This window comes from Mobula hypostoma, chromosome 4 (assembly GCF_963921235.1).
Source record: "Mobula hypostoma chromosome 4, sMobHyp1.1, whole genome shotgun sequence".
In the NCBI taxonomy this organism is placed as follows: Eukaryota; Metazoa; Chordata; class Chondrichthyes; order Myliobatiformes; family Myliobatidae; genus Mobula; species Mobula hypostoma.
Window position 1 is genome coordinate 16745906 of NC_086100.1, and position 12661 is coordinate 16758566.

Below are 12661 nucleotides of genomic sequence, written 5' to 3' on the forward strand. Positions count from 1 at the left end.
TAGTATATGAATCTGGAAAGGAAAGTCAGTATCAAAAAAAAATTCTGAGCTGTAACAAAACCCATGTGATTCAAGGAAGGAGATCTGTCACCTTTAGCAAATCCAACCTATATGCATCAGCAGACAATGCAAACACCACCAACAATGTATGATACTGGGAAAGAATAAATACAGTTCAAAGTAAGTTTTACCAGGAGCTGGTAGAGCAGTGCCAGAGACAGGGGTGGAAGGCAGGTTGTGAACCTTTACAGGTGGGGTGAGGTTTTGCTGGTTGCTTGCTCTGCAGAAGCCACTCTCTCCCTGGTATAAAGTGGGCTGCAGAGAAAAAGAGCCAACAAAACCATCACAGAAGCTGCTGTGCAAACCTCCAGATGGTTATGGATCAAAAGGTGTGACTTGTGGACCAGTGCTGCTGGGACACAAGCCAGGGCCTGATCAGCCCTGTCTGGGTCGCCTGGGCGAGGGTGTCAAATGTTGAACGAACCAAAACACCCGACAACTCCAGGTTACATCTCTGATCATGAGTCCCAGCGCACCCTAGGGTGTATCTCAGTGTCAAAACATATATACACTGCCATCTAAATACACCACATCCACTGACTATCTCTTCTACAGGATCATCATTAACAAACTCCATTAGATGAATCAGACAGGATTTCTTTTTCATAAATCTGTAACGATTTTGTTGAATCTTATGGAGCATACAATGGAATAAGAAAAGGAAAATTAAACAAAAAGGGGTAGTAGAAGTGAGACAAAGTATGCCAGTAAATATCCAGAATCTCAAAAAAGTAAAAGTAAATTTATTATCGAACTAGGTACATGTCACCATATTCTACCCTGACATTCATTTTCTTGTAGGAATTCACAGTTCAGAAATACAATAGAGTCAATGAAAAACTACATGCAAATGAAGACTGATGAACAACCAATTTACAAAAGACAAACTACACAACTACAAATAAACAAATAATAATAATAATAATAATAATAATAAATAAATAAATAGATAGCTATTTCCTGATCAGGAAACAATCAACTTCTGTCTTAAATAGAGCCACGGACTTGTCCTCCACCACAGTCTATGACAGAACAGTCCACAGATTAGCTACTCTCTGGTTAACAACACTCCTCCTTACCTCTGTTCCCACTATAGGAAACATTCTCTCCACATCTACTCTCTCTAGGCCTTTCAATATTCAATAGGTTTCAATGCGATGCCCACTTTTCCCTCTAAACTTCAGCGAGTATAGGCCCAGAGCCATCATACGCTCCTCATATGTTAAAATTTCATTCACAGAATCATTTTCATGAACCTTCTCTGGACGCCAACCATTGCCAGCACCTCTTTCTTAAATAAGGCATCCAAACCTGCTCAGAGTTCCCCGAGGGCGGTCTGTCCAATGCTTTATAAAGCCTCAGCACTGCATCCTTACCTTTTATTCTAGTCTTCTCAAAAATGAATGCTTACATTGCATTTGCCTTCTTTACCACCAAATCAATCTGCATGTTAACTTTTAGGGAATACTGTATGAGGACTTCCCAAGTCCCTTTGTATCTCTGATGTTTGAATATTCTCCCCATTTACAAAATAGTCTATGCCTTGATTCTTTTACCAAAGTGCATGACTACACACTTCTCTACACTATATTCCATCTCCTAATCTGCCAAGTTCTTTTGCAGATCCCTGCTTCCTCACACTACCTGCCCATCATCCTATCTTCTAATAGTCAGCAAACTTGGCTACAAAGCCACTAATTCAGTAGCAAACCAGAAAAGGGCCCCTTTATTTCTACTCTTTGCCTTGTGCCAGTCAGCCAATCTTCTGTTCATGCTAGTATCTTTCCTGTCATACCATGATGGGCTCTTATTTTGTTAAGCAGCATCATGATCTGCACCTTGTCAAAGACCTTCTAAAAATCCGAGCAAACGACAATCACTGACTCTCCTTTGTCTAACTTGCCTGTTATTTCCTCAAAGTATTTGGGCAGATTTGTCAGGCAAGAAGTCCTCTTCAGGAAACCATGCTGACTCTGGCCTATTTTATCATGTGACTCCAAATACCCCAAAACCTCATTCTTAATAATGGACTCCAACATCTTCTCAACCACTGAAGTCAGGATAACTGGCCTATAATTTATTTTCTTCTGCCTCCCTCCCTTCAAGTGATTCTTGAAAGATCATTATTAATGTGTCCACTATCTTTTCAGCTACCTCTTTCAGAACCCTGGAGTTTAGTCCATCTGGTCCAGATGAATAAACTGTATTCAGACTTCTCAGCTACCCAAGCACCTTCTCCTTAGTAATAAGCAGCTATACTCATTTCAGCCCCCTGATATTCTTGAATACCTGGGATTCTGCTAGTGTCTTCCACAGTGAAGAATGACACAAAATACTTATTAAGTTCGCCTGCTATTTCTTTGTCCCCCATTAATATATATTAACAGAGGTAATAACACCCCCATTAATAAAGTTGGTGGCCTGGTAACCTGGTTACATACATAAATAAAGATGCATACATAGAAGAGATTTAAAAGAGACACATGCTTTTAAAAAGAATGGGTGTTTGTCTCAATTCTCTACCAGTTATGTTTGATCGGGGTTCAAGTCCCACTGTTCTCTGTTAAGGAGTTTGTGTGATTGTGTGGGTTTCCTCAGGTGCTCCGGTTTCTTCCCATGTTCCAAAGACTTAGGCTTAGTAGGTTGCGGGCATGCTATGTTGGCTGAAAGCACGGCACACTCCTGGGCTGCCCCCAGTACAAATTCTGATTGTGCTGGCCATTGACGCAAACAAGGCATTACACTGTGTGTTTAGATCTTTTGATTTATGTGTGACGCATAAAGCACGACCACAAGAGATTTTGCAGATACTGGAAATCCACAGCAACACACAAAGTGCTGGAGGAACTCAGCAGGTCAGGCAGCCTCGATCGATAAAGAACAGTCGATGATTCGGACCGAGACCTGACATCGGGACTGGAAAGGAAGGGGGCAGAAGCTATACTAAGAAAATGGCGGAGGGGGGAATGTGGGTGGGGGAGGGGGATTAAGTGGGAGGTGGAAGTGTTGAGGGTAAAGGGCTGAAGAGGAAGGAATCTGATAAGAGTGGAGAGTGAACCATGGGAGGATGGGAAGGATGGAGGGGCACCAGAGGGTGGTGATGGGCAGATGAGGAGGAGGGGAAAAGGCAAGAGTCGAGCCAGAATTGTGAGTGGAATAGGAGAGAAGAGGGAGTAGAGAGAAATAGACCAAGAGTCAGAGAAATCAATTTTCCTGCCATCAGGTTGGAAGCCACCAAGAAAGAATCTGAGGTGTTGCTCCTCCAGCCTAGGTGTGGTCTCATTGTGACAGTAGAAGAGGCCATGGACTGACATGTTGGAATGGGAATGGGAAGTAGAATTAAAATGCATGGCCACTGGGAAATCCTGCCTCAATGGTGGACGGAGCAAAGGTGCTCAACTGTTGTGGAGGAGGTGACATGAAACTAACCTCTTCATCTTTTGAAAGGCTTCAGACTTGGTGAATGTGGACCAACGACTTACAACCATTGAAAGGATGCTTTGTTATGAATTCACAAGCAAGAGAAAATCTGCAGGTGCTGGAAATCCAAGCAACACACACAAAATGCTGGAGGAACTCAGCAGGCCAGGCAGCATCTATGAAAAAGAGTACGGTCGACGTTTCGGGTGAGGCCCTTCAGCTGGACTCCAGCATTTTGCGTATGCTGCTTTGCTATTTATTGTTTACTTCTGGGATCAGGTTATAATGGGCAAGGCTAGTATGTACTTGAGAAGACGTGGTGGCATGCTCCTCTACACACCTCTATTGAAACGCACAGTTACTTGAGTTACTATCTCAAAAAATAATGAGATGGTCTACAGGGAAGAAGTCATCTCTCTGACACAGTGGTGTCAAGAATACAACCTCTCCCTCAATGTCACAAAGGAGTTGGTTGTGGATTGCAGAAGGAATGGAGATGGGCTAACCCTTATTGACATCAATGTATCTGGAGTTCCTCGGCATCCACATCACCGAGGACCTCACGTGGTCTGTACACACCAGCTGTGTGGTGAAAATAGCACAACAGCACCTCTTTCACCACAGACAGTTGAGGAAGTTTGGTATGGGCGCCCAAATCCTAGGAACTTTCAACAGGGGCACAACTGACAGCATCCTGACTGGCTGCATCACTGACTGGAATGGGAACTGTACTTCCCTTATCTACAGAACAGGTGCGGACAGTCCAGCGCATCTGTAGTTGTCCGTGATTCAGGATATTTACAAAGACAGGTGTGAAAAAAAGGTCCAAAGGATCATTGGGGACCCGAGTAACCCCAACCACAATCTATTCCAGCTGCTACCATCCGGGAGATGGTACCACAGCATAAAAGCCAGGACCAACAGACTCCAGAATAAATTCTTCCACCAGGCCATCAGAGTGATAAACTCCAGCTGATTTGAGTATATTTCTACGTAACATTGACTGTTCTATTTATTATAAATTATTATGATTGCACATTGCACATTTAGACAGAGATGTGATGTAAAGATATTTACTCCTCATGTATGTGAAGGATGTAAGAAATAAGGTCAATTCATTTCAATTCCTGTTAGCTTGAACCAGTCCAGCCACTCTCCTCTGACCTCTCTCATTGAAAAGATGTTTTTACCCACAGAACTGCAACTTACTAGATAGTTTTTTTTTCGCAGCATTCTCTGTAAACCCTTGACGCTGGGGTTCCCAACCTGGGATCTACCGACCGCTTATAGGGTAGGAGTCTTACAGGGTAAGGTTTGGAACCCCTACTCTAGAGAATGTTGTGTGTGAAAATCCCAGGAGATCAGCAATTTCTGAGATACTCAAACCACCCCTCTGGCACTAACAATTATTCCACGGTCAAAGTCACTTAGATCATGTTTCTTCCCCATTCTGCTGCTGGGTCTGAACAGCAACTGAATTTCTTGAACATGTCTGCATACTTGTATGCATTGAGTTGCTGCTACATGATTGGCTGATTATATCTTTGCATTACCGAGCAGTTGTACTAGAGTACTTAAAAACAAAGTGGCCACTGAGTGAATGTGCAAGTCAAGAGGGTATGCAATTTGGAGGGGATCCTTGAGGTGATAAGTCTCCTGTGCATATTATGCCCTTGTTTTTCTGGACGGCAGAGATCATGGTGTTGGAAGATGCTCTCAGTGCAGCCTAAGTGAGTAACGATTGTGCATTGTACAGGTGGCACATACCACGGCAATACAGCATTGATGGCAGGGAGTGAATGTTTAGGATAATAAACCATTTGGCCAACTATGACCTAACTTATAAATGAAAGGCCTTAAATTATCCCAGCAAGTAATATATACCCAAAATTATCATATTTAATATGTGCTAACATTTATCACAAGAGATTGGCAATAAATCCTAGCTTTGCCAGTGAGAACTAAAGCCAGAAATATGAATAAATGAATGAGATATGCTAGAGAATACAGAATTAATCTGACAACAAAGGTAACCAATCAGCTCATTAAACCCATGACAGCCCTCCGAATGAAAATCATCTAGGTAACCCCATTCCATTCCTAATCCGATTAAGCCTAATCCTGTTCCATTCCCAACATCCCTGCCAATGTATTCATTTCCAATACTTATCCAATTACATTTTGAAAGCATGGGGCTTTTGCTGTCTGATTGACTTCCCTGAAGCTCCCAAGGATGATGCCAATCCCATCCGGCTTTAGATATCAGCTTTCTTTGCTCCGTATGCACTTTGAGGACTGGCATTTCTCTGGCAGGGCCAGAATTTCATATTGATCTTCAGCCCGCTCTTCAGAAATGGTCGAGAAGAGTCTTCCTGAACTACTGCAGTCCTCAAGGTGTCTTCGCTCTCACAATAACTCCAGCCATTTCAGTACTGAAATAGGGTAACTGCAAGAGAAATCCACTAGCCCTTTGGCAGCAAGTTTCAAAGCTCTCCAAAACAGAAGGGCACGGAATCTTTTTCCACTTAGTTTTAATAGAAGGGATTTTGAAGGGTTTGTATACTGGGCTGTTAATACCTTAAATAGTTTAGCAAAAGAAGATTCAGGAGTAATGAGGAGATGGTTGGGATGATCCATGAACAATTTGCTAGTTTTACCATTCTACAGGCAACTACTAAAATCAATTGCCTACCTGTGCCTGCTGCATACCAGGGTACTGCGAGAGCTGAACAGATCGAACCTGTTGGGCGTAAGATCCGCCTTGATCAACTGTTTGGCCCTGAAAGGAATCAAATCAGAATGTTTTCAGGTTTCTTGCACAAATCACGCCATTGTGCCATCTGCTGGCCATTAATCTGCACAGCTCACGGAGCCAGACAACAGAGAAAGGAAGACACACAGCTGTTTGCTGGAAAACTAACTCATGCCAGCATTTTCACTGCAGCAAGAGATTCTATAGATGCTGGAAATCCAGAGCAACACAGCAGGTTAGGCAGCATCCATAGAGAGGAGTAACCAGTTGACGTTTCTGTCCAAGATCCTTCATCAGTACTCAAACACGAGAAAATCTGCAGATGCTGGAAATTCAAGCAACACACACAAAATGCTGGTGGAACGCAGCATTTTGTGTGTGATCCTTCATCAGTACTTCATCTGGAGCGAAGCTGGGCATTAATGGACACAAATTCTGCAACATCACAAAGTTCAATAGACAGGAAAAAATGTCCAAATACATAAGCAAAAAAAAATATTCCTTTGACCTATTCATCAGCCTGCCAGCTTGTATTCCTTCCCCTCCATCCACTTTCGTATTCTGGCTTCTTCCTACTTCCTTTCCAGTCCTGATGAAGGGTCTTGGCCCAAAACATCAACTGTTTATTCCTCTCTACAGATGCTGCTGGACCTGATGAGCTCCCTCAACATTTTGTGTATGTTACTCAAGTAGGATATGTTACAATGAATCCTTCTTTCTAGAGAATGCAAGCTCAGATAACCATCCCTGTAAGCATATTGCAGTGCACACAATTCAATACTGAAAGCAGTCATTTCAGATAATCTGCCTTTCCAGTTTATTTCTGAGTTGGTCAAACCTGATGAAATATCACAACCTGCAAAGTAAACTTTACTTTCTCCATAGAAGTTGCCTGAACTCTTTCCAGAGTATTTCCAGCACTCTGTTTTATTTGAGATTTCTAACATCTGCAGTATGTTTTTTTTTATATCTTTACCATAAAACATAGGAGCCGAATTAGAGGGATATGGGACAAACAGAGGCAAATTGGATGAGCTCACGTAGATAAATTGGTCAGTATAGATCAGTTGTGCCTGTTTCTGTGCTGTGTAACTCTGTGGCAAATACATAAAACTTAAACAGAAAATGCTGGGAAGGAAGCTCATTGATTGTGGACATCTGTAGCCTTAAGCGTAATTGCTCATCTGCCTACCTTTCATCCTGGGGACAAGCCTCCCAACCATTGAGGACATCTTCAAAAGGCAGTGCCTCAAGAGGGCAGCGTCCACATCAAGGGCCATCACTACCCAGGACATTACTGCCATTGGGGAGGAGATACAGGAAACCCATACTTAGTGATTTAGGAACCACTTCTTTCCCTTTGCCATTAGATTTCTGAGCAGTCCATGAACCTTAAACACAGCTTCTCTATTCCTCTTTTGCATAACATGTTTCTTTATTTCCTATTGTAACTTAAAGTAATTTTAATGTATTGCTCTGTACTGCTGCCATAAAACAACACATTTCATGACAAATGGCAGAACGAAGTGACGATGATACTAAATGGCAACTCCTTTGCTTGCATCTTCAGAAACAGCTCTATTTCTATTTTTGATATTACTTTTTTCCCCTTTTCAAGGTCCTTTTGAAGACCCTGACCTGGAGTTATTTCTCTGACTTCGGTTCTTTGAGGGAATGGGACCTGCTCTCAGGGCCTCACGACTGGCCGTTTCTTGATATCTCAAGTATGGCCTGGAAGACTAGCGTGCCTTCAGGGTGCCAGATTTTTGTGGTTCTGGAGACGGGCTGATTCAAGGCCGGTGCCCCTGAGGTGTCACGGGAGAACACGGAACATCGGGAGCAGCAGGTTAGCTGCAATGGGCTGTGTGTCCAGAGACCTGAGCCTTAGGGCTGACTCCATTCTCCTGCCCTCTCCCCGTTAGGAGAGGGATAATAAATCAGCCATGATGGAATGGCAGAGCAGGTTTGATGGGCTGAATGGCTTAATTCTGCTCTGGTGTCTTATAAGACATAAGACATAGGACCATAAGACATACAGAAGGAGCAGAATTAGGCCATCTGGTCCATCGACTCTGCTCCGCCATTCAATCATGGCTGATGATTTTTTCTCTTGCTTCCTCAGCCCCAGTTCCTGGCCTTCTCCCCGTAACCTTTGACACCCTTACTAATTACGAAACTATCAAACACTGTTTTAGATATACCCAATGACTTGGCCTCTACAGCCAACTAGGGCAATGAATTCCACAGTTTTACCACCCTTACGCAAAAGAAATTCCTCCTCAGCTCTGTTCTAGAAGGACATCCTTCTATTCTGAGCCTGTGCCCTCTGGTCCAAGACTCTCTCACTAAAGGAAACATCCTCTTCATGCCCACTTTATCTAGGCCTTGCAATATTCAATAGGGTTCAACAAAATCCCCTCTCATTCTACTATACTCCCGCATGTACAGGCCAAGAGCCATGAAATCTTCTCCTACATGAAGCCTGTCATTTCGAGGATTGTTTTCTTTATAAAGGATATCTCATTCTCATCCTTAACTCTTGAAGGGCCTTCACCACTCATGACATGGCTTTTTCTAATTACGACCATCAGGGGGAGGTGCAGGAGCTGAAAGACCCACATTCAACAGTTTAGGAACAGCTTCTTCCCCTGCACGATCAGATTTCTGAATGGTCCATGAATCATGAACACTATTTAGCACACTTTTTGCACTAATTATCTTCATATCTTTCTTACTGAAACTTACAGCAATTCTTGTGGTATTGTTCTGTACTGCAGCCACAAAACAACAAATTTTATGACATACGCCAGTGATAACAAACTCAATTCTGATTCTGCATTGAAATTGATTATAAACTCCGAAAGTGCTGGAAACACTCAGTGTGCTGGGCAGCATCTGAGGGAAGAGAGTCAGTCAAGGTTTCATGTTGGGGACCCTTCATCGGATGAAAGATCTGCAACCTGGTCCCCTCACTATAGGAAGGATGTCAAGGCTGTGGGGAGGGTGTAGAACAGGTTTACCAGCATGCTGCTTGGATAAGAAGACATGCCATAACAAGAGGCTGGACAAATTTGGGTTGTTTCTCTGGAGTGGCGGAGGCTGAGGGGAGATCTGATAGAGGTCTGATCAAATTATGAGAGGCATAGACACCATTGACCGACAGTATCTTTTTCCATGGTTGAAACGTATAATACCAGAGGGCATGCATTTAAGGTGGGAGGGGATAATTTCAAAGGGATGTGAGGGGCAAGTGTTTTACACAGAGAGTGGTGGGTGCCTGGGGTGGTGGTATAAGCATTTTCTAAAAGGCGTTTAGATAAGCACATGGATGTGAGGGAAAGGGAAGGATATGGACACTGTGTAGGCAGCAGAGATCACTTTGGTTGACCATTTATTTACTAATTTAATTGATGAGGCCTGTCCCTGTGCTGTACTGTTCTTTGATGTATGGGACAGTACTGCAACTTTCTCTTTTCACAGAAACATCCTGACATGGTGAATATTTCTAGCATGTAGATAAAAGAAACTGTAGACATCATATACAGATGGGTGGTGGAGCTCGGCAGATCAAACAACATCTACTGCAGGGAAATGGACAGCCGACTTTTCAGGTTGAGACCCTTCATCTGGACTCGGCCATTTTGTTATTTTAGATTTCCAGACTTCTTTGAAATGTTGAATATAAACTCCTTTTACCAGCTTTTACAGTTTGATAACACTGGACAACAAAGATTTTGCTTCCTGAATACCTTTAGGTGTATCTTATGAATTTTGGGCTACTGATCATGAAAGTCACCATGAAATTTCTCTATCACGCACCATTTTTAAAATAAACTTATGTTTGTTGTTTCAATTCATAATTCAAGTCAATTAAAATGTTGCCTACAATGTAAGCTGGAAAGTTTCCTATCTTGTCCAGGCAAGCTTGGGTATGCTTAGGTGGCGCGGCTGCTGCATGGCAGGACAGGTTTTAGTAATAATTATTGGGTTCAGGACTGTAAGGACAGAATTTGCTATCACCAGGCACAAAAATTTCTATGAAGAATTTTGATATTTGAGACAGATGCTTCCCAGAATAACTGATGCCAAGATTAAGGGAAGTATTTTTGCTGGTCCACAAATCAAACAGGTCATCAATGACAGGCAATTTGAAGAATTTCTAATGGGACCGGAGAAAATCACATGGAAGGCATTCAATGAAGTTGTTGAAATTTTTTCTCAGCATCTGCAGAGCACCAAACTACATGCAGCTGGTTGAAAGCATGCTTCAAGCATATAAAACCATGAAATGCAACACATCACTAAAGATTCATTTTCTGCATTCCCATTTGGACTTCTTCCCTGCAAATCTTGGTACTGTTAGTGATGAGCATGGGGAAAGGTTTCACCAGAACATTGCGGTCATGGAGAAAAGATACCAGGGCAACTGGAATCCATCAATGCTGGCGAATTATTGTTGAACACTTAAGCGAGAAGCCTCAGACACTGAGTACAAATGAAAATCATTAACAAAATATTTTAACTTAGTTGAACTATCAGCACCATTATGCAATTAAACACATTATATTCAATAAAAGTTAATTTGTTGTTTCTCCAAATTCCTATGTGATACAAGTAGTCTGAAATTAAATTTGTGTTCATCTTCAAGCAAAAAAAAAATTCTGAGGAAGCGACACTTTCGAAAAAATTCATTGTCCAGTGTAATTGACCACATGAACAATTCTTTCTATTGCAGTATTTTTCATTTACTAAATCACCTTTATTGATATGATTTAAAATCTAATATTTATATAAGCAGACTTTAATTCTCACTGTATCGGAAAGGGATTAAGCTACAATGGTATGACTTACTACAATGATAATGTGAGTTTCACAGCACATAACCAAGTCATATCAAGTCTTCAGGCTAAGCTGGAGCTAAGTTCCTTTTCTTAAAATACACTCAGTGGCCTCTTTATTAGGTATACCTGCTTGTTAATTCAAATATCCCATCAGCAAATCAATGCAATCATTGTCCAGAGGTTTAGTTGTTTTTCAAATCAAACATCAGAATGCGGAAGAAATGTGATCCAAGTGACTTTGACCATGGAATGATTACTGGTGCCAGATAGGGTGGTTTGAGTATCTCAAAAACTGCTGATCTCCTGGGATTTTCACACATAATCATCTCAAGAGTTTACAGAGAATGGTGTGAGAAACAAAAGACTAAGTCAGTAGAAATTCTGTGGGCAAAAATACTGTGTTTATGAGAGTGTTTAGAGGATAATGGCCAGACTGGTGACAGTAACTCAAATAACCACTCATTACAAGTGGTGTGCAGAACAGCATTTCTGAACACACATTGAAGTGGATGGGCTACAGCAGCAGACAGCCAAACTGGGTTCCAATCCTGTACCTCATAAAGTAGCCACTGAGGGTAGATCTGATTTCATCCTCCTTGAAACTTGGCTGAAAACTCCATAAAGAAAGGATTAAGTTCAAAATTTTGACAGCATTTAAGAAAATGAGATCTTTTGATGCAGCTTTTGGATTGAAGTTAGAAAAGCAAGAGGCAAGTTAAAAATAACGAAGCACAAAGCAGAAAAGGGAATAAGTTGCGAAGTTACCATAATGCTGAAATTGTTATAGCCATCCTGGAGGGAGACAGCAGGATTACAGGAGTCCTGGAGAGAAAAGAAAAAGGGCAAGAAAACAGCAGAGAGAATCAGTGGGAGAGTTTAACAGAGAGAGATTAATTGTTTATACTACTATTTAACATCAAAATCCTGGTCTTCATTCACACTTACAAATACTGACCAACCTACAGAAGGAGACACAAACATGTTTAACCCATAAACTTCAAAAAAATGGCATGTTAATTTCACTGTGCTGGCAATTCTTTAAGAAATTCTCACTTAGACTGTTTAATTCTTACTCTTTTGTAAAAACTCTAAACTCTCAGAAGAAATTCAACAATGAAATGTAATTAATAAAGTTGTTCCCCTTATTGTTCATTCTCTGAATTGAGGTTCTGATGGATACTCATTCGGATTTGTTAATACAGGAGCCAATCAGTTAGTGTAACATGATTACAATGCCAGGTTGTCATAGCTGGGGAAGGAAGTGGGGATAAGCTTCCAATATCTATTAAACATGACTCAAATAGCTTCTGACAACAAAGTCCAGCTGCTGGCCTTCATGTGTAGCTTAGCTAGTAAGCCCAGTGGAACAGTTTCTACTGACAGGAGAAGAGGCAAAGATAGTTACTGGCACCTTAAAACCAGTCGCTTTAGGCAAATGGGGCTCATCAGCTGTGATTGACAGAAGAAGGAAAACTCTGATCTCAAACCTCCACTGCCTTGTGGCTATACCCACTCATGGGGAAGGCTCTGGGAGTAAAACCTGAGGAAAAATCCGGAGCTGGAATCCCTAAGGCAGTCCTACATTGAG

General features: G+C 41.8%; 1 protein-coding gene across 2 annotated transcripts in view; it reads right to left on the reverse strand.

Annotated features, from left to right (window-relative positions):
• LOC134345137 (mediator of RNA polymerase II transcription subunit 12-like protein) overlaps positions 1-12661 on the reverse strand; it is a 709294-nt gene that overhangs the window by 30566 nt on the left and 666067 nt on the right. For both annotated transcript variants that reach the window (XM_063045338.1, XM_063045337.1), the window contains exons 40-41: positions 11839-11895; positions 6173-6259 (exon numbers count right to left, since the gene is read on the reverse strand). In XM_063045338.1, coding sequence (XP_062901408.1) covers positions 6173-6259; positions 11839-11895 — 144 coding nt within the window. The remainder of the gene's footprint in view (positions 1-6172; positions 6260-11838; positions 11896-12661) is intronic.